This window comes from Homarus americanus, unplaced genomic scaffold (assembly GCF_018991925.1).
Source record: "Homarus americanus isolate GMGI-L3 unplaced genomic scaffold, GMGI_Hamer_2.0 scaffold41027, whole genome shotgun sequence".
Taxonomy (NCBI): domain Eukaryota; kingdom Metazoa; phylum Arthropoda; class Malacostraca; order Decapoda; family Nephropidae; genus Homarus; species Homarus americanus.
This window is the reverse complement of record NW_024745073.1, coordinates 5242255-5265691: the sequence shown is the minus strand read 5'-3', so window position 1 is coordinate 5265691 and position 23437 is coordinate 5242255. Positions and strand designations below refer to the sequence as shown.

The following is a 23437-nucleotide window of genomic DNA, read 5'->3' as shown; positions in this document are numbered from 1 at the left end:
CTGTTGATAATACATGTTTTCTCTCATTGTTTTGATTTGGTTATCTGCGTCACGTCCATGTAGTACAATATATTATTCCTGGTGACAGATATGTACAGGGTGTTCACTACTCCATGTTCTGAGAAACACTCGTTAATTTTTTCCCCACTCCTTCTTTGATTACATTTTAGCGTCACCCATCTCTAAAAGTTTTGATATCCTAATGTTACTAATTACCAAATTTATGAATGTATGAAAAAAATAACAATAATAATTATCTTACCACTGTGCCATTCAAGCGATTTCGGTGTGTGGTGATAGATGTGTTTGACGAGGACAAAACACAATGAAAGCCATGACGTCACTTTCGACCTCAATGTTGCAAGGGTAAATTTGATGCTTCTGAACCCTAGACGTCCCCAGCGTACGTAATATCTCCCACATTCGCATAATTTGTAAATCGAATCCCAAATTTTTACACAGATAAGAAAACACTAATATAAAGATATAAACAAATAAAGAATAGAAGGTCAGAGGAAGCAGGTATTTTCAACAAGGCAGTGAGAATGAGCTCGGCAGTAACACCACCACAGCTCATAAAACTTGGTAAGATTTTGTTTTTATCATAATTCTAAACAAAAGTGCCACAAGTCTTCATCCACACCAACATTCAATAAGTTTTAATTGTCTTCAAAGTGACTTGGAACCGTGAAAAATAGATCCATTATCAAAAGCTACGAAAGAAAGATATAGAGAATAATTTCCTAAGATGATATCGTGGCGGGCTGGCAATTATGTTTAAGCATGCGGGTAACAACTACTGTGCAGGTGGTGGTGGGTCATGGTGGTGGGATGGTGGGTCATGGTGGTGGGTTGGTGGGTCATGGTGGTGCAGTGGTGGGTCATGGTGGTGCAGTGATGGTTCATGGTGACTTAGAGGTGGGTTGCTAAGTATTGAAGCATCTAATTTCAATATTTAGGGTATAAAATATATCTAAATACTAATAAATTTCAGTTATAGAGCAAAAATAAGTAATATAAAAACGATAAGTATTTTAAAATGTTAAGTGGAGACTGTTCAGGGTTGAGACTCCTTAAGATGCCCTCATAAAACACTGAACCTCTTTAAATGTAGGTCATACTTCACATCTTTTGACTCCACTATACTTTATATTTCCACTTTTCTTACCCCTGGTGTACTAGACCCGCCCATCTTGAACACAGGTCACCCTCCAGAGTACACACACAGTACACCTCCGTAATCCATCACACAGTAAAATTATTATATTCCTTAATTTTCTTTAGTTAAGTGACAACCATAAGTAGGAAAGCCATAAATACCCAAATTTACACACAATAACATTAATGTAGATGAGAGGGTTAACACTGTGGGCCTGACGGGGGGAGGGGGGGGGGGGTAAGGGATCTCGCGTATAAAATTCAACGAAAGACTTGTACAAAATCTAAATGAAAAATATTATAGTATGATATTTAATGACAGTGACGTGGGTTTGGTGCGTGACTCACCTCCTCTACCCCTATGAAACACCACCACACGAACTTTATCTGTTGACCCCGCGTTGTCTGCTGTAGAGTGGGGTAAATCTGAATCTGAAATCTGAACCTGGACTGTAAGCGACTAGATCATCAGATTGGGACACAACATGGGCGTATACAAACACCATTAACTACACAACAACTGGGGTGTTTTATCAGCTGTTGGATCCGAGATGTTATATAATTGTTAAAATAAAGTCGTACACGTAATACAGTATATAGTGATAGTATGTGGGTATTATACTGGTATTGTTAGGGTCTTATCCTGGTATTATAATGTTGGACTGGTATCATACTGGTAGCGGCCCGGTAATAGCATGGTAGACGTGGGTGTGGTTGGGGGCGGACTGGGAGGGACACAATGGGTTAACTGGCGTGGACTTAATGGAGGGTGATGGGAGTGGCTCACAGGGGGAGGAGGCGGCCACGATACTGCTGTGGCGTCGTCCTGCGTGATGAGACGGTGGTGAAAGGTGGTGAAATAACCCCCCTGTACTACGGGTGTAAGGAGGGAGTCATGTTACTGGTGAGAGAGTGGTGTGGTAGTGGTGAGAGAGAGTGGTGTAGTACTGGTGAGAGAGAGTTGGTGTCGTACCGGTGAAGATAAAGGACTGGCGTGTACTGGTATAAGCTGCTCAACGTTCTATAGTGCCTGTTTTTTATTACCCCGAGTGATGACACAGTTAATAGTATAGTATATAGGTATCGTTGATCAAGTGCCGTAGTGAACAGTATATATATATATAGTAGTGGGAGTCCGGGATAGGTGAAACTTAAGTTGAAGTATATACAAGAGGTGACAGGGAGGGAGGGTGGGTGGATGGCAGAGAGGGAAGGAGGGTAGCAGAGAGGGAGGGAGAATTGACAGAGAGGGAGGGAGAGTATCAGAGTGGGAGGGAGGGAAGGAGGGTAGGGTCGTGTAACTGGGGTCAGTGGGACATGCTTTAGAGACTCGTGTGATGGGAGAATGTTAAGGCCTGAGTCGTATACTAATGGTCGTGCTACAGTGGTCGTATGTGAGTCGTATACTAATGGTCGTACTTCAGTGGTCGTACAACAGAAGGGAATAGAGGATTGATTATAGGATGAAGTAGCTGAGGGGGAGGGATGAGGGAGTGGATGAGGGTGAGGGTGAGGGGGGGAGGGGAGAAGTAATGAAGTAAGAGCATCCACCTCCCCTAGCAGGAGTAAGCAGGAGGAGGTAATGTAGTCTTCATCCCCCCACATCCTCCAACACTCACCCCGAGCCAAGACTGCGTATACCTGTGGACCCCTGCAGCAATAGCTCTCTCTCTCTCTCTCTCTCTCTCTCTCTCTCTCTCTCTCTCGGGGTGCTCGTCGTGTGGGTGTGACGTGAGGAATCTGGTATATCTCGAGTGGGCGTGCGTGGGTGGTTTGGGCGGTTTGGAGCAGCGTGGGCGGCCACAAGTCGTTCCGTGCCGCCCGGGTCTCCCCACCACCCAACTTCCGGCAGGTTATCAACGGCTGATGTGACCCTGAACCTCAAGTCACCCCTTCCCCCCCTCCCTATCCCTCACCCCTTTACCCTCTTCCCCACACTTCCCTCTCCCCTGTAACCCCATCACCTCCTCTGTTCCCCTCCTCCTCCTCCTCCTCCCCCTCTTTTAACTTGTCCTCTCCAGTTCCCATTTCGGATGACCTGAAGATTAGGCATCCCAGCTTATTTCACCTGATGATTAAACACCCTTTATCTACCTGAGCTTATGTTAAGTTAGGTTAGATTAGCGTTGGGAAATAAGCTGAGGTGTCTAATCTACAGTACAGATGATTACTCATTTTTTTGTTAAATTTTCGTCAATGGTCTTTAACCTTACCACCTCTTACCTCCTCTCTCCATCTCCCTCCCTACCTCTCACTTCACAATTCAATCTCCCTCCCATTATTCCTCACCCCCACCCCCACTTCCCGTCTCCCCCTCCACTCACCCACCCCACCTGCCCGTTAATTAATAAGTTAAACACAGATGAGGTAGCGGGACTCTCACCAGTACCCCCTTTGTTAACCACACACCTCCGAGATACCAGCTAACTGTTAACTATGAGGGCCAGCTGAAGAACAAAAATACCTTCAATTATAACAGCAACACACACACACACACACACACACACACACACACACACACACACACACACACACACACACACTCACATCACAACAAGACCAAAACAACTCCCCATATGTGTGTAGTGTAGGCGAAGAGAACACCTTACCTAAGCGTGTTTGACCTTAAAGAGAAGACTGGACATTTAGTGGCAGACGAAGATGCCGTGTACGATTAACAGAGCCCTGGAGTATAATGTTGGTATTAGCATCAAGATCTGGACTTAGAGGAGGCGTCGAGTCTTAGCCCAGAATGAACACAGGAATACCAATAAGTATAATACAGTATATATATACATCTCCCACCATGCACATACTGAGTACTAAATCCCTAATAGTACTCACCACGTATACTGAGTACTGTTCGAGGTCAGCCAGAACTCAAGACCAGCATAGAATAAACAATTACAAAAGAATAACAAGAATATCAATGAGTCTCAGAGTCAATGAAATAATTATAACAACAAAAACAATACAATTATTACTAATGATAATAATAATAATAATAATAATAATAATAATAATAATAATAATAATAATAATAATAATAATAAAATAACAATACGAAGAAGAAGAAGAAGAAGAAGAAGAAGAAGAAGAAGAAGAAGAAGAAGAAGAAGAAGAAATAATAATTTAATACCGCGTTTTACTGTTACTTTTTTATTGTTACTATTATTATCATCATCATCATCATTATCATCATCACCATCATCATTATCATCATTATTATAAAGCAGTAACCAAACCAATGGATAAACCAGAGGTGGAGGAACATGGCCAAAGAACTAAAAGGCTGATGTTACCCAGAAGTACACGACCTCAACGAGCCGCTAGGAGAGAGAGCCAACCTACTTGTATATCTTAGGATGGTCAGGATGGGTGTGAGTAGCTAGGTGGGATGGGTGTGTGTGTGTGTGGGTGGCTGGATGGGTGTGGGTATGGTGGGATGGATGGGTGTGGGTGGCCAGGGTGGGTGATGGTGGTGGTGGTGAGCGCTGTGTTATGGGAGACACCAAGCAGAAACTACTCATTAAGTGATCAAGAAACATTACCTCCCTGCAGCGGGGGTGTCGGCCGGCTGGTGGTAATGGTGGTAGGTAGTGATGGTGGTAGTGGGTGTTGGTGGTGATGGGTAGTAATGGTGGAGGTGATGGTGGTGGATAGTTGTGGATAGTGTGTGTGTGTGTGTGTGTGTGTGTGTGTGTGTGTGTGTATCACCCCCCCCCCTTATGGCAGAACCACAAACACACTTTATGCAATTTACATACATACATACATACATACATACATACATACATACATACAAACATACATACATACATATATACATACGCAAGCTCCCAAAAACAGTATGGTGCCGAATTTGATCCTATGCAATGGCTCTTTAAAACTGAGGTGAGGGTCTGCTATATTAACATCACCCCGGCAGGCAGGCTGGGGTGTGTTGCCCTGCCAGAAACTGTTCCTCCAAAACTCGGCCAGCCGGCTCCCCAAACGGTCACATTAAGATTAGGCACCCCAGCTTATTTCACCTAAAGATTCAACAACCTAACATAATCTAACCGAACAGGGTATAACTTAATCTAACCTAACCTTACCTAACCTAACCTTCACGTGATCTCCCCTTGCACCCAACTTAATTTATCTAGTGATGTCACCCCACCCCCCCCCCCTCCCGGTACAACACTACGGTCGCATGGTTATTGAGACGACTTCATATATGTACACATTATCACACTCCCCTTGAAGTGGGTGGTGTGGAGGATGGGATGTGGTTTTAGACTGGAGTGGGTGGATGGGTGGGTGGGGTATGAGGATGGGAAAGGAGGTGTGAGGGTGGGTGGCGTGTTAGGAGTGCGTGTGAGAGGGTGGGTAGCTTGAAGGGTATAGGGATGGGTGGATGTGTGGGTGTGTGAGGGCGTCTTTGGCCTCCTGGTCCTGGTAGACGAGGAAAGAGGCGGGGTGAGGTGAGGTGGGCGGCAGCCAAGAAAGTGAAGCGAAACAGACAGGTGGGCGTGAGGGGAAGGAGGGTGGGAGTGAGGAGGGGGGGAAGAAAATGAAGAGAGAGAGAGTGAGAGAGAGAGATAACACGTCAAATATACTTCTCACCAACGCCCCTCATAACGTTAACATTCACTGCTTCTCTGTTGCTTTTCAGTAATGCTTAGCTAATTTTTTCTTTAAATTAAATGAACTAGTACTGAATCTGCAATCAAATGCTTCATAAATGTCTCACACACACACACACACACACACACACACACCTCCAGGGAAACAGAAGTCGGCACAAACGGTTAATAGGTTCCCTGAAGAGATCCGCCTTCTATCCCTGACGTTTCCGGTTCCCAAGCTCCGGAGGCGGTGTGTTTACAGATCGTCGCCGTGCGTGTCTCATTTGTTTTGTGTCGTCACATACTCGTTGTTGTCAAAAATTATTTAGGACTCTTTGGTCTGGCTCCCTGACTACATCATTAATGCATCTCAAAGCCGGTGAACCGCGACGTGCTGTTCATCTGCCGGGGCCTGATGACTGTTCACTCAGACGCTGGTACTGTATCTTGGATTTTTTTTCATATAATTTCAGCATCAGGTACAGTACAGTATAGATTTTAACATTATTATATCCAAGACAATCCGAAAATCACCATATTTATTTTTTAACTTATACATTTTCACTTATCACCTCAATTTGTTAATCTAGTTAATTTGTCAAGTAATTCCGCATCAAAGAAAACTGTTTCCACCATGAAATGAGAAATTCCTTATCGTCGGAAAGTCGAAGTAAAGAGTTATATACTAATACTAACACGAATAGATTATATTATTATTATTAAGGTAATGTAGTTTAAATCCTGGCAAAATAGGCTGATAAATACTCTGTGACGTGAAGTATTATCACACAAAAGGTATAACAGGTAATCATAATAAAATAACCCCGTCATCTTCCTCAAGCCTCAACACGATCACGTGGCCTAGGCCCTGCGGGGGACAAAAAAATATAGCCTACTTATTTAGTGGCAACCAGTAGTGGGCGAGCCGTCATTACTGCCACTGTTACACCCAAGACTCCATTGCAAATAATCAAGATGGTCACAGATAGTGTTAGCTTCTTGCAACAATTCATATGTAGTTGTATTTTTTAAGGTATATATTTTATGCTCGGTTGTGTATGTTTGTGTCTGTGTGTGTGTTGGTCGTAACTCCACCTACAACTTCAGCCCATGATGGTATAAACCCCTGCAGCTGCCACGAACAACAGTAACTCTCTACCTTGCCCAATATACGATACTTGTGATTAAAAAGTTAATTTCCCATTGGTGAGTTACATTTCCAGTGCTAGTGTTACCAGCTGGGGTACACCACTTGTTTTCAGACCCTCCCAGCAATGGTCCACCTTGAATCTGGGTATCACTCTTGGACCCAGAGGTGCTCCTACTGCTTTTTTTTTTCTTTGTAATAAAAAAAATGTCGGTCCTTATCTGTCTTGAGTGATATTTAAAACCAATATTAATTTGCAGAAAGAAAAATCATTCTACTTTCGTCTTGATGTACTCCATGTCAGTCAGATGGGACGTTTACAATAAAGGTGTCAATGTCAACGAGTGTCTCCTGCCCCTCTCTCTCCTCGTAGTGTTACACAAGCTACCGCCAAGAATACCTGGAGGGCGGACCCGAACATCCCTACCTTCACTTGTTGGCTTAACCAATCGTGACATCCAGAAGGTCGGTGTAGGGGAGGCCGCTTGTAATGTCATCTCCGTTATTTGTTACTGAAAAACAACTTTTACAATCAAGGTGTTGTCAACCTAAGTTAGGGGACAAAATTGCTTTTCCGAGGCTTTAAATGATCTTACTTAAGGGTTTTCATATCCAATTTATCCCCAGGATTAAAGAGTTTAGTAAACCTGCTGAGCCAGCTGAACTGATTGAGTAAATCACCATATATGAGTGATCGTATTATACTTAACGGGTAGGTGATTGTGCTGCACGGGACAATACTGTTTACCGACACCTGTCACGGCTAATACTGGTATACGTTTAAGTCACGCGAGCACACTGGTATACGTACTCTTGTGCCCACTATTGTACACAGCAGACTGTCAGAGGAGTAGAAACACACACACACACACACACACACACACACACACAAACACACACACACCGTGTGTCGGCAGGATGTGAAGGCAAAAATCACATCGTTGAAGGTCGGTGGATAATTACGGGCAATTCACTTGTCTGACCTCAGGCGAGTCGTCAGCATATCCTGCGCAGAGTTTGTTACACGCACCCGCTCTACCGCTTAAGCGTAACCCCGTCTTCAGTCGTAGTTACATATTTTTCATTATCATAATTTATACCACCTAAAATTTAACAGCAGCAATGGTATTAATGTACACCATCAGGTGTGGTAAAGGAGTTGGGCGGGGTGTAGCACTACACGAGGGAGCGAGCAATAAAAGAGAAGGAAAAAGTATAACTGGAGACGTTTAGCGAGCATCCTCGTGCGGCCTCCAAACATGTTGCCACCCTAATACTGTATCTGTGTTGATAGTGTCCAGGCTTGACTCCATTTCAGATAACCACAATGATTTATCCATTACAGAGTTCAGTATTTTTTAAAAGGAATAAATATTACTTGCATAAGAGAGCAAAATAATTAACATTGAAGGAACGATGCTCATTATACTGTATTGTGTTAGGCTGGACAAGAAGCACACGACTCTGAGGTGATGTTTTGTCAGTATCATATTTGGTTTCCAAAGGCAGTAAACATCATGGCCGAGAATAACAAACAAACCAGAAAGAGGCTGTGACGCCCGTCCATAATGCCTGCCTCTGTGGCATAGTTTATCGCAACATTCCAGAGAATCTATGGAGAGACCCAAGGCAACAAGAGGAAATAATTTCGAATATATTCAGTAAAAGAGTTTCATTTACTGTTAAAAATACAAATCTTATAAAGGTATACAAAATTTTACTCTAATAAATCACTGTATCGTCAAGGTAGGTAGAGCGTGAAGGTTAGATCAGGGGGGGGGGGGTTTCTGGGGCGTGGTGGAGTAATTGTCTCACTTAATGCAGCTCCCTATTGACACAATATTTCCTGGTGTCGGTGAAAGATGTCTCCTTTTATATTTTAATTGTTTAATGGTAATCTATTAATTAAAGAACTCAGATGTTATCATAAACAAGTCCTATTCGTTCTGAAAATGTACACAAGTATTTCAACAAAAACAACTACGTGCACATATCATACTACGTAAAATGCATCACACTTAGAGAGGAGTTGGTCTGTTGTGTAGGGTTCGGGGTTCCCACATACCTTAGAGGGAAAAAAAATGGAAAAGCCTTGAAAACAATGTGACCTGGGTAGATGAAATTCAGCTTATCTAAAGAATTTATGTTAATATTGATACTACCCAGAATCACTGTACTGCACTGAGTTATCATCGTGTAGTGTATCTTTATTGTACAGGAAGTGTTTCGTTTATCGGTCCTCATCTGTTGCCGTCATCAAAGCAGCAGGCACTTAGCGCTTGTTTATACGGCAAGATGGGTTAATGAACTGGATAGAAGTGATTGTGTCGGGTGTGCCAAGTGGGAGTCAGTGTATGGCAGGGCGTCCATCAGTCACCCTCACACTTATCTCACTTCCTCACTCCCTGAACGGTCTCTTCAGGCATCTGAGATTTATATTCAATTATTACTATTTCGTAATTTCCTCAAAGTTCTATCATTAATATTTACATAAAGTCTGGAAAATTCGTACATGCGTATTATTAAAACTATTGGTGAATCAATAAAACAAAGGTCTGTTTACAGTACAAGTACACAGACGATACTCCTCATTAAGCATCAGAAGCTCAACATAGTGAAATATTGGGTAATCATTATCCGTGAACCTTTCCTCTTTTACGTAATTATGTCTTTAACCTAAAACTGCGCTGGACATGAAACATGACACTGGTAAGTGAGTACATGGTCGGACATTGCCATCTGAGGAACAGTGGAGCCTTTCTGTCTCCCTCCACACCCTCACCCCCACTCCCTCGAGCGTGACACTAACTCACACTCTCACCTAACTCTGCCATATCCAAGGCTCCACCGTCAGATTACACATGCACAAGTGTACACGTGTAACCTAACTAATAGTTGTGGAGCACTTAGTCTATGAAAATTATAAGTAATTTTGACGTAAAGCTGGTATATGTGCATGTGACTTAATTTATACTTGTTTAATAGTCACCCAAATAAACTGCTACCTTGAGTGATACGCCTAATTCGTCGGCGGAATGAAAAAGTGCCTAAGACACTACACGTTACTCTCATCCATCACCGGAAAAACTGATGCTCTCGAAACGTTCTCCACTACGGGTGATTTATTAAACAGTGAAAAGCTCTTTTTGAACTTAAAACACATTGTAATCACATACAAATGCAGCTATTACGACTTATGATTCATGAACACTGATAAATATATGGTTAGAAGGGATGAGTTTAGCGAGGGTGTACAGTATGTTTGTGCCAAATACAAGTAATGACCAGACCCGTCTGTGTCTATATCTGTGTATTTTTGTTTGCCAGGAAATGCGATTGTTTTGGCAGTAAACGTTCGCCAGGAATCACAGTGGATAATTTAAGTTCTCATTCACTTACCAGTTCATTCACTGTTGGGTATATTCTGTGCCTGGTGTGACTCAAACTTATTTTTAGTTTAAAAAAAAACGAATTGACATTAAACAAAGACCTTTAACTGCCTTTATTGTTCGATGTAAAATATATTAATTTAAAGAGAACATTTGAAAGTAAGATTAATTAATAAACCGAAGTTTATAAACAAAAAACTTTACGTAGAGCACAGAGAGGAATGCGACTTGCAAGAATCCTTTACAACAGTGAATTTCAGGGGAAAAATATTTACTCGTAATATAAACAATCACCAACCTCGTACATAACGATGTGTTTATATGTGTGAGTAAAAAGTTAGGTGTGTGTGTGTGAGGGGTGCGGCGTGACCCATTTCCCCGCACTATTTATGTCTCGGCCGGCCACAGCAGCCCTGAACCTAGCTCAGTGCCAGCACCACCCTTACTGCGCAGAGGTTAACCCTTGTGTTCATATCCGTACTTTGTGTCCTTAACACTGCCCTTGCTGATCGGACGAGGAAAAAATCACCTTAAAGCTAAGTGGATGAGAAAGAAGTCACCTTGAAGATAATTAGACGTGAAAGAAGTCACCTTGAAGCTAACTGGTCGAGGAAATAATTCATGTCAACATTAATTCCACGAGAATCATCTCAACGCTAATTGGTTGAACATAAAGCTAGTTGTTGTGCTGCGTCGCTTATCCATCTCCATTTTTGCAGCAGGAGTTGTTAAATATACTCAGAACCCCACCAGGTATACTCCACAAACGTCATCAAGGGTGAGGACGGTAACGATAACTGGGTATAAAAATTAACTGTGTTGTTTAAGTCACTTATAAAGCTTCCTCACCAAACATGATGGTAAATCGCGCTGTTGAGCTTCGAAAGTTACTGATCTTTTGTCAGTAGCCTAACAATGGTTCTTTATCTGTGCAGTCCTTAATTGTATAGAAGGTCTACACTCTGCCCTCGACCACTTTACTGTATCAAGGACGACAACAATAGTTCCTCTTGTTATAATTAATAGTTCGTGATTCTTATTGTTGCTGAACGACCTAGATGACTGGACAACAGTCGCCAAAGAACAGCACGAATGAGTTAGCGACACCCATGAGAGGAGGCATGTGGACCCTCATGACATCTCTCTTAAGCTCATAACATAATCCACAAATAGATAAAATAATATTATATGACGACTGAAGAACGATGTATTCAAGAGGACCAGAATTATTCAAAATCCTGCTGAGGTATTACTGTTTTCTGGTATCAGGGCTGATTTCAATTCTGTAAACTATTTTAAAAATCATCATTTATTAAACAGACAAAGTAGCTAACATTCACAACCATCAAATTCGCTGACAAATTAGTGTTGTAATCTACGACCACCTACTTGGCCCGGGGGATATTTTCTGGTTGTAGGTCACATGTGTCCACGTCTTAACGGGACCCACCACCTAATAATTAAAATCAGAGCCAGCTGGGATTGGGTCCCTAAAGATGGTGCCCTTTAAGACTGGGACCCAATAGGAATTAGCCCCAAATTCAATGATTAAATTTGGTTTACTTAGGGACTGTTAGGACTGAGGTTCGTTTAACCAGTCACATTGTTTCCCTGATTCATGGGACTTTTACGCTGAAAATTCACAATGTGAAGAATCTGAAGAATGTCTAATATACTGTATAATAAAACCATTAATGAAAATTCTCATCTTGAACACAAATCAGAACTGCCTTGAGTAAACTGAACATGGAGAAAACTAACTTTGGTGCGAAATCACTTCAGCACATGACTGTTACTGTATAAAGTCTCACACAATAATAATTAGTACAAAAATATTATTAAGCAATTATCCTCCGTGTGAATGTGTAACATTTTAAATATTACGTTTTCTAATACAATATTTTACGAGTGAATTCGAACTGACTGATTTTCCTGGATTGCCGTTAAACCGTCCATCTGTATCGCAGAAAACTGAAAGAAATTCGAGGACTGAATGTTCAGTGTTCACTCTCTCAAATTAACTCTGAATTAAAGGTTGGTTCAAGTGGACGGTGCAAGGTTGCGCTTTTTGTGTATGAGCCTCTTATCTCTTTATCACCCAGTGTGTGTGTTTCTCAGGTTCCAGGAATACATAATACCACTAGTCTTTCAACCTAACAGCATACACAGCATTGATCCACACTCCACCAGCCACTTGTTCTTGTTGGTGGCGGTGGTGAGGACTCAAGGACTATAAGGGGGTCATACATGGTGGAGGCGGGAGGTGGGTGAGGCCCACATATATGGCGGAATATGCCAGACCAAGTCGTCTCACCAACCACCACGCAATAAAAGTTTCAGCCAGCTAGCCCAAGTGCAACGGTGCCTCTCTTTTGAAAATAATGCTATCTTATTCTTGTATAAACGACAATCATTCACAGTATTTTCCGAGATTTTGAGCTTTATATGTTACCTTTGTTGGTGCAGTATTGTGGACAAATTCAGTTTATTTAACGTTAGATCCAATTTTCAGTTAACTTGGCATTTTAGACTGCGTCACATATTTAAGATTTCGTAACTGCGCCACTGTATACAGGTTTGGTGATAATGGTTTACTGGCAATAAATTACTCATTAAATCTGAAACCGACCAGTGAAGCGGCTTTTTTAATGAATGTTGTAAAATCTGAGGCTAGTAAAGGTACTTAATCCTAACAGTTGAAGCACCTAAAACAAAAATGACGAACATAGGATAACCATTGGATCGTGTGATAGTGGACCACCTGCATGACGGTTGAGAGATACCATCAGTACAAGGCTGTTGAAGCTGACTATAACCACTTCAAATGTTCCCTCCTCCCATGACCACACCTGGTACGCTGCACTAAAATATACCCCCTTTCCTAGAATACAGGAAACATTCTCTCTCTCTCTCTCTCTCTCTCTCTCTCTCTCTCTCTCTCTCTCTCTCTCTCTCTCTCTCTCTCAAAATAACACTCTTTTTCAAGTTCCCACCCAACGTACTCACCCTATTTTTATTCTGTACATCATAAATGCCGTCATCAGAAACACCAATCATGTCTTACGAGGCCGCCCTGGCTAGGTCCTCGGGCCGTCACAGGTTGGCAGAGCGATATTATATTAAATTTTATTGTGAATCTCAAAGTAGGTGGCTGGTTGTTTGTTTTCAGGTGCTGTAAAAGTCAGAAATAGACTAATGCTGTGATCGCAACGTTTAATTAACAAAAGTTGCGTCACAATAAATTTACGACCACAGACTCTGCCAGATGAGTTGCTCGGTTGTCGTACAGTTGGTGAAGGCACGATGTAGAGTGTCTTTAAATAGAACCCTTGACCTAGGGATCGCAAATATTCTATATCTTCGCTTCAGTATCGACGAATCAGTAGCTGGTTGTGATACCTGATTGCATGAGTAGAGTCTGTGTTTAGTGTGCCGAGTTACAAAGAACAAGAATTATATAATTTAGATAAATTATACACCTGTTAAGCATCAATAAGCTTGAATTATCTCCATGCTAACTCATCTGGCCAATATACCGAGGATTGAACAGGTAGTTGGTGTTAATGTAAAGTCCAATATTTAATGTAACGTTTCAATGAAGTGATAATACATAGACTATTGTTAAAAATGTTTGCTTAATACTTTACCAATATAGTCTTCATTGTGTGTATATTACGAGCGTCTTTGTTGGCATGGTCTTTAGTGTGGGCAGGTTTGGTGGTGTGAGGTTAGTGTGGCCAGGTGTGGTGATGTTTAGTGTGGGCAGGTTTGGTGGTGTGAGGTTAGTGTGGCCAGATGTGGTGATGTTTAGTGTGGCAGGTTTGGTGTGATGTTAGGTGTGTGGCCAGGTGTGGTGATGTTTAGTGTGGCAGGTTTGGTGGTGTGGAGGTTAGTGTGGCAGGTGTGGTGATGTTAGTGTGTGGCAGGTTTGGTGGTGTGAGGTTAGTGTGGCCAGATGTGGTGATGTTTAGTGTGGGCAGGTTTGGTGGTGTGAGGTTAGTGTGGCCAGATGTGGTGATGCTTAGTGTGGGCAGGTTTGGTAGTGTTAGGTTAGTGTGCCAGGTGTGGTGATGTTTAGTGTGGGCAGGTTTGGTGATGTTAGGTTAGTGTGGCCAGGTTTGGTGATGTTTAGTGTGGCCAGGTGTGGTGTTGTATTAGTGTGAGCAGGTGTGGTGTTGAATTAGTGTGGGCAGGTGTGGTGGTATTAGGTTAGTGTGGGCAGGTGTGGTGTTAGGGTTAGTGTGGGCAGGTGTGGTGGTATTAGGTTAGTGTGGGCAGTGTGGTGTTGGATTAGTGGGCAGGTGTGGTGTTGGATTAGGTGTGGGCAGGTGTGGCGTTGGACTAGTGTGGGCAGGTGTGGTGTTGGATTAGTGTGAGCAGGTGTGGTGTTGAATTAGTGGGGCAGGTGTGGTGCAGGTGTGGGTGTTTAGTGTGGGCAGGTGTGGTGTTGTATTAGTGTGAGCAGGTGTGGTGTTGAATTAGTGTGGGCAGGTGTGGTGGTGTTAGTGTGGGCAGGTGTGGTGGTGTTTAGTGTGGGCAGGTGTGGTGGTGTTTAGTGTGGGGTGTGGTGGAGTTTAGTGTGGGCAGGTGTGGTGGTGTTTAGTGTGGGCAGGTGTGGTGGTGTTTAGTGTGGGCAGGTGTGGTGGTGTTTAGGTGTGGTAGTGTGGGCAGGTGTGGTGGTGTTTAGTGTGGACAGGTGTGGTGGAGTTTAGTGTGGGCAGGTGTGGTGGTGTTTAGTGTGGGCAGGTGTGGTGGTGTTTAGTGTGGGCAGGTGTGGTGGTGTTTAGTGTGGGCAGGTGTGGTGGTGTTGGGTAAGCCTGTGTACCATTGTGCTGGTCACCTCCAGACTGTGAGCGGTCGGGTACACCACCACTCACCTTACTCCAACTAATCAACATCCCTCGTGCTTGAATATCATGTTATCAACCAAAACATTCACTGCCCATATTCTTATACAACATAATATTGATTCCATTAGCTCGACAACATCCATCGTCTCATAATTGGTCCAGAATCTAACCAATATGGCCATGCTGGTCGCGACCATATATGGAGCCTAGCCTGGTGATGGCAACCCACGCTCGGTTGGGCTAGGCGATGCAATGTGTGTGGGTCTTGTGCGTTGCTCAATCTTGTTTATTAAACGTCTGTGGGATGTTACGTTAACTGTCACATTATTTAGGGTTTATATGTACCTGTGTTTGTTTGTACTACGAAATTGAATGGGGAATTTAAACATCAGTGGTATGTAACCAACAAGATGGAATTCATAGACAAACACGCCCTACATTTCCCCCCTAACACTATGTTAAGCTGCCAAGGGTTGCCGAGGAATTTGGCCATCTTAATTACGATGAAGGACACGGGTTATATTTATAGCAAGTAGTAGACAGGTAAACAATAAGGGTGGTGGTCGGGGGAAGAGGGTAGGCGGTGATAGCATCGTACACCCCCCGGGAAGGTAACCTGTTCCTACGCGCCGGCTGCTGGTTGCTGACTACTGCCCACTAATCCTGTATTGCCAACACACTCTTCAACGTGCTACATCCCATGACTCACACGGAAAAACAGACACAATCTTTTCCATCATAGTTAAAATTCTGATTTAAATAATTCAACAAGTTTGTTTTAATCACAAAAATGAGAATTATACATTTCCAGATTAACCTGTGGTCAATATAACATACCAGACCCCCCTCTGTGTGTTGGTATGCAGCTCTAAGTATTATCTACCTCGCTCCTAAGCCATGGGACAAAATTGTATGTACAATACTCGACATTACCAAAAATAACCTTTTTAACATTATTTATTAAATGCACTAAAAAAACCTGCCAATGATTTTCATGTACTTACGATACCGCCTTTCCACTCTTCCTTCAGATCGGATGCTGGATGATCTTAAGACGACTGTGGGCAGCGACGCTGAGATGACGACTCCGGACGTCCGCACCGATAGCACCCTAGCCTCCTCCTTCAGGTAATACCCAGTACCTGCAAATTGGCGGTCGGCTAAATTAGGCCAAAAAAAAAAAAAAAAAAAAATATATATATATATATATATATATATATATATATATATATATATATATATATATATATATATATATATATATATATATATATATATATATATATATATATATATATATATATATAAACACTGGTATAGGGAACTAGGCCACTGGGTAATAAGTTTAGGTAGGGCATGTTTCACAACTGTCAAACACGTTGACAAACTATGGTGATTCTTGACAGTGATATATATCAGTGATGGTGAAAAGTATGAAGGCCTCTAGCGTTAGCGGACTATTATTCCGGAGCATTTCCTTCAGTACTGAGGCAGCTCCGTACCTCATATTTATTAAGGTTAGATTCGGCTTATGCAAGATGACACTATTAATCACCACACATTTGTTCAATTAACACAAAGGGATTAAATAAGGGAAGACTAGAGTCTCATCCCAACCTGACCCCGATCCCGCGACGACTGTGAAAATATATTTAATTTGCCTAAACGCCAGGTGACGAAGGATTCATGTGTGGACACTTAGGTTAATATACGTGTTTTATTATAGATCTATAAAATAAACGTAGTTCATATTAAGTGAAAATTGTAGCATTTCTCAGATGTTAACATTTGGTCTACACTGGTTGATATTTGTGAAAATCCTGGTATGTCTATCATTTGTCCTTATAAATAACTGTCGCCAAAGATAGTCCACAGAATTGATAACATCAGCAGCACTTTGGCCAGAATCATAAATAAAATATTCAAGATGGTCGGACATGGATAATTTTAAGTTCTCTGTGGAAGGACTTGGCCAATGATTAAAATACTGTAAAGGCAAGAGTTCAGATATTGCAATCTAGTTCTCGTGATAATGCGATTTATTATCTATCAAAAGATTTTTTAATGATCTCCGAACACCAACACTTTTTCACATTTACAGCCATAAAATCAGTTGAGGTTTGTGGTAATCGTATTCAAGGCCATAAATATATATGATGGCATAATATTGACAAGTTGGGGTGCTAATAATATCATGTTGACATAAACGCTTTCAAGTGCCACCATATTTCTTCTTTGACGCTTTTCATCAGTCAAGTGTCAAAGAGAGCTTTTTTGGACACAATTTATAAATGTGCTAGGAGAAGGAGCACTGACCTAAGTATTGCTGGAGGCGGTCATTTTAATTTAAATGGAGTGTTGCGCTGTGAGTTTTCGATTAAACCATCTTCGCTAATTTATTACTGTTATTATCCTTATTCTTTGTGGGACGGGGATGGATGAGGGCACATTGAAAATCCACAGAATCAGCCTTTACAAGTTCCCAGGCTAACATGTTGTGTCGTGCGTAATTATCCAGTTAACCAAATGACGCTCTGACGTGACTGTTGACGATAATTACTGACAATAGTTCAGAAGTTGTTGACCCTTCAGTGGGGAAGTAACGAATAAACGAAAGTTTTACAGGGTCGCTGGGGTTAACCTACATGTAATTTCTGAGAGCCACTCTTGTACACTGAGAACCGGCACTACGTTTTTTATGTGGGTTTTTACTGTGACAAATCTTACAATTTGATACTGTAACTGTTCTTTTATTACATTAATCAGGTCATGACATATACAGTATAACTTGTTTAAGGTTCTCTATTCATGGCACACAACTCCCTTCTTAAAATTTTGAAATAGTGTGTTATTATATACAGGATATATATATATATATATATATATATATATATATATATATATATATATATATATATATATATATATATATATATATATATATATATATATATATATATATATATATATATATATATATATATATATATATATATATATATATATATATATATATATATATATATATATATATGTGTGTGTGTGTGTGTGTGTTTATTTCCCGTTGAATCGTGTGAAGGAAACCATGTCCGGGGTGTGATTGAATCTGATTCTTTTGATCGTAACTGTTTCTTGTATAGATCTTACCCGCCGGGCACTTCAGTAACTAATTTAAATGACATGAGAATAACGCCTGGAGTTTTTAATCACCTTCTTCCGTTGACGGCGTTTTAAAAAATTTTAGTCGCGAAGAACACCGCATTTACAGTGCTTGACGGGGTGTGGCGGTAAAATTAATTAATTCCAATATTATATGTTAATTCGACCGCTCCCCGTCAAGCACTGTTGTGGGGTCGTTGCGGTGACCTTCGCGACACATTTTTTATTTTTTAACTCTTGTAAATACGACGACCCCCGTGATTAAAACTCCGGGTGTAACACTCGGACAATGACGCGGAAGTGTGGAACTAAGAATAATATTTATTTATTTTACCATTGTGACTTTATAATTATACTGCTGATATTCATTACTTATTTATGGTGTTGGGCAATCATTTAACCGCGTGTAGCTGTCCTATAGCTGCAATCTTCCCTGAAATGCTGTTGTTGACTGGAGTCCGGTGTTTACAGTGGCAGAATGCTATCATCAGCAGGATGGGTACAGTATATGGATTGGCAGGGCGCCAGGCAGCTACGGTCTTTCTCTCCTCACATGTGCTTGCTTGGTTGCTTATCGAAGAATCATCAATTTAATTATGCAATAGACTAGATGTAGAATAAATAAGCAATGTACTGTATTGACTTTTTTGTCTGTTGCACTTTGGCCTCTTATTCAATTTACTTTCATGTTTACTATCATCCTCCATGGTTGCTCCTCTCGTGCTTTTTTTCCGACTCCTCCCCTTCTTTTCCTTGCACCTCACATCAAATTACTGGATCCATTTCTTCATATTCATTATCTTTATTCTTGCCTCGTACGTGTCACTCTGCCGTCTGTTGTGGTTTACACTTTGGATAGTCCCCCTTTTCAGTACTTTAATCTCTCGTCATCTCGATGATTCTAAGATTATATTTTTATCACCATGACTTTGTCTTTTAATCCTATTCTTTATTTCAATTTTGGGTTAATATTGACGAGATACCCACTGCAGTGTTATTTGTTTTGTCTCTTTTTTTTTTACTGTATTTTCATCGGCGAGTTCTGTTATGATATTCATTTCTGGGGCAAATGTTTCGTTTGGTAGATAATTAGGCCCCTAGGCTCGCATTAGCGACACTACTTCGTCGAACAATGATAAATCGGTAAGGCACCCTGATTGACGCTCGATTTCTCCTACACTCAGTGTAAACGTAAAATTATACCATATCATGGTAAGTTCTTTCTGTTTAATATGCCGGGGAGGGGAGGGGGGGTCCGGGGGACGGAGCCCCCTGGCTAGGAAGTTACATAAATTAGGTAGGTTTCTTTGGTTTGGTTGGAGCGGCCTTCGTACAACGCTTCTGCCGCTTGTTTTTCTTATCAACTAAGGTTAGATTACGTTCAATTTAGAAATAACCACTTTTTAACACATTTGCCCAAACTAAGAGTGTCCACTGCAAAACAAAGTAAAATTGCAGCATTTTAAAAACTATTTCTATGAAAAATCGGCAGATGGGTATCTCGTCAATAATTACCGAATCTTGTATCCTCCCCTGGCCGCATCCTGTATCAAACTTTTACGCTTTAGCTTCAGCTTTCGTCTTTACGGTCTCTTAATCTTCCCCAATAGGCGTAGAATAAATCTTGGCATTTCGCTTAAGATGACAGTTAAAAATTCCTTCTGCTAGTAAGTAGATATTTTAGCACAAGCAACACTTCGTTAACCCTAAATTATATGTAAATAAAGTTTCATAGTGGGGTTATGAAGAGGCCAGAGCAATGATCCCGGACTGTTTTCCCTTTCCTGCCTCAGAACCTCCTCATACGACGACAGACCCGAAAGCTTCGTGGAAATCTTCAGGTAACTTTGTACACAGTAGCCAGATCCTTCCACAGTGTGCGTGTAGCCTATAGCATGTAGGTGGCTGCCGCCCTGACTTGGCTTGCTAACCTTGTGTGGCAACTGGCAGGAAGGGGATTACTGTGTTTTAATTTTAAGTCTGTGCAACTCCAAATTATCGTTATGATACGACTATTAGAAATCTTTGATACTTCCTAAGATCACCAACCGAAATCATAACTAACATATTATAAACTGACACCAGTATATAAATACTGGCGTTTTGGATAAAATAACTGGTTAGTATTTAGAGCACAGCCCATATTATGGATGGGAGATTGCGCTTTACTGTTGAAGGAAACACTGTACAGTAGATTAGCATATTCGCAGATTTACTGTAGAGTATGTTCACGCATAACTGAAGCTTTTTGTGTTGATTTCACAAATTTGTAGAGGAATAAGTAGTTGATGCTTCATAGATTTTAGTTCGGCATGTTAGTCAGTCTGTTAAAGCCTTTATGAGAACCAAATGCATGAGAACTGCATCTTGGGTATGTTTATAAGGTTCTCGTTGGTCGTGTTGCCATTGCACCGCTTCAACAACACAAGCGCATGTTTGAGATAGCAACACATCATAAACAATCCTATTCTCTTCATGTGCCAAGGGTTGTTCTCTTTGGTCTTCTTGATATTAGATGTTTTCTGAAACTGTTGCTCAAAATCAAAGTTATCCTAGACTGATGAGTCTAGTATTAACAACACCTGCACGAGGACATTACGAGCATAAATAGATACCGAACCTTATAGTATTAAACTATTCTTTAGGTTAGACTGTCTCTAAAGCAGTATACTTTTCTCAGAATCTAAATCGCTGGATTACACCTCTGAAGATGACAGCAGTCCTTCATATAGCCTAACTAAGGCAGTGTACTGCACTCACATTTTTTCAGGAGGTCTTTCACACACTTACTGACATTGAATATCTGAAGAAAATTGTCTTCATTACACTTCATACAAATGATATCCAGGTATTTTTCCATATTATTTTTAAGTTATTCAATGTGCTTTTATATAACGCGATTTCAAGTAAAAACATGTACAGCAAACACGAACATTCCCTGAATTATAAGAATTCTAAGATGATTTCATTTTTACAGGAGCTCGTCCCGCAACGAGGGAAGGAGTGCCTCTCGCGGGGGATCACGGAGCGGGAGCGCCTTGGCTGTGGAGGATGGAGGTCAAGTAAGACACAGCCGCCGCGAGTACTGCTCCCCGGACAACAAGACCCACGTCGTCACCGAGAAATACGAGTATGACACCGGCGACACCAGCAAGGTAAGTCACTTCACTGGTTTGCATCCGAGTTGAGGATGGTTGGGAAGACCGTAACACTGATCGTTCCAGATTAAAACTTGCTGTTAGGGCATTTACTGTATACTTTAACAAAATCGCCTACAATGTAGGGCAGAAGGGCATCGACAGGAAATAAACTTAGCTCCACATCAGATGCATCCCTGTGGTGTGTTTGGTAAATCGTACACATTAGATTGGTTTTCAATTACCTAAAACTCATAATTGAGGGTGACAACTCAAACTAAGTAAGTTTAGCAACAAAGATTAATCTGAATCCATAAGTTTATTTATTCATATTCAATTATTATTTACACCACTACTAATCAATTTCATAATTATGTGCTGATGTCTCGTACTCAGCAACGTGCTGGGTTCATTACATTTTTTTCTTTTTATAATACAGTAATAAATTAACAAAAGGCACGTATTTACAAAGTAAACGTTGCTTGGCTGAGTGATGTGGCAGTTGTTGGCACGGTATTGGCTTCCGGGTTGTAGCATCATCCACATGTAGGTTTTACTACTGTTTACGTTCAACCTTGCCTCCTGATTGTGATTTAAATTATAGTTCCAACATTATTTTGGTAACCTGAAAAAGATGATTGCCTTTTTTATCAACGTTGAATATTTAAAAAAAAATCGCTATTTCACGAAAACCTGTTATCCACATGACATCATCCATCTGAGTGCAGTATTCGTATATGTGTGAAAGATCCTACTACCTCCAATTTGACAATTTCCATCATATATTCTTACAGCAGTTCTACTTCCGGTTAGTAATAATAGAGATTTCATCTTTCAGACGAATCATTTTCAAAAGAAGATCATGAAATCAACTTACTCAACGTACAACTCCATGAATGCTGGCAGCCTGGAGGACCCGCCATCGCTGGCCCCAGAGTCACCTCCACAGATTTCTCCCCAAGCTCCCCCGGATACCAAAGGTAAGCAAGGATCGCTCACATGCTACCGTCCGTGCGCTGCTGAACTTCCACCTTTTTTTTACAATCCTTCTACTGTACGTATTTCTTATTCTACATACATATATACTTGAATACTTGGAGCCTTTATAAGTCAGTGATTTAAACTTTTGTGCACTTTAAATAGTTTGCATCACTTGAATCACATTTCTGACAAACTGGATAGCCTTCGATAACTTTAAACAACCAATATTAAAATCAAGTAGGGTCTCCATTGGTATTTGCTGCCATATTTTTGTGTACTGTCACTAAAATACAGTTAGCAGTTAACTCTAATTGGTGTAACATTCATACCATTAGCTACCAAACCAATTAATATATGTGATATTTCATAGATTAGTTAGGGTTAGGCTAGACTAAGTTACACATTTTCAAAATAGGATGACGTTCAGTGAGCGTTTTATTATATAGGTTTAGCCATTATCAGCGAATATTTCTATAAACTTATACATTATGTCGTAGACCTTACATATTTTGTTTACAGCAACTTATATTTACCAATCGTGAACAGTTTGTTCAGATGCCTTCAGTGAATTTCTTTTTGCGACGCCTCGAGAGTGCACAGGATCAACGTTTTTATAACTTTTGATGTCTGAAAAGTGTACTGTATTGTAAATTACCTGAATTACAAATTTGATGACAGACCTCCATGAGATATATATATATATATATATATATATATATATATATATATATATATATATATATATATATATATATATATATATATATATATATATATATATATATATATATATATATATATCGCTGACCCTTTCTTACAGAGGTCCCCCTAAATAAAACAAATAATATATATTAAACTAATATTCGTAATGTGAAGTCCATCTAAAGCATGTTATGACTTTATAAGTACAGTATTCACTTAAAATATAAGCATGTGCTTAATGTACGGTAGCTCTTTTGCCTTTCTGCTGTAGGTATTTGTCACATCAATATGCTGGTATTCTAGT

At 40.8% G+C, this 23437-nt stretch overlaps 1 protein-coding gene across 9 annotated transcripts in view; it reads left to right on the top strand.

The window, feature by feature from the left end:
• LOC121878539 (collagen alpha-1(III) chain-like) overlaps positions 1 to 23437 on the top strand; it is a 48193-nt gene that overhangs the window by 10201 nt on the left and 14555 nt on the right. For 7 of the 9 annotated variants that reach the window (XM_042384827.1, XM_042384823.1, XM_042384826.1 and 4 more), the window contains exons 2-5: positions 16186 to 16282; positions 20107 to 20154; positions 21291 to 21468; positions 22289 to 22430. In XM_042384827.1, coding sequence (XP_042240761.1) covers positions 16186 to 16282; positions 20107 to 20154; positions 21291 to 21468; positions 22289 to 22430 — 465 coding nt within the window. The remainder of the gene's footprint in view (positions 1 to 16185; positions 16283 to 20106; positions 20155 to 21290; positions 21469 to 22288; positions 22431 to 23437) is intronic. The other 2 variants (XM_042384822.1, XM_042384824.1) reach the window with 1 other exon arrangement.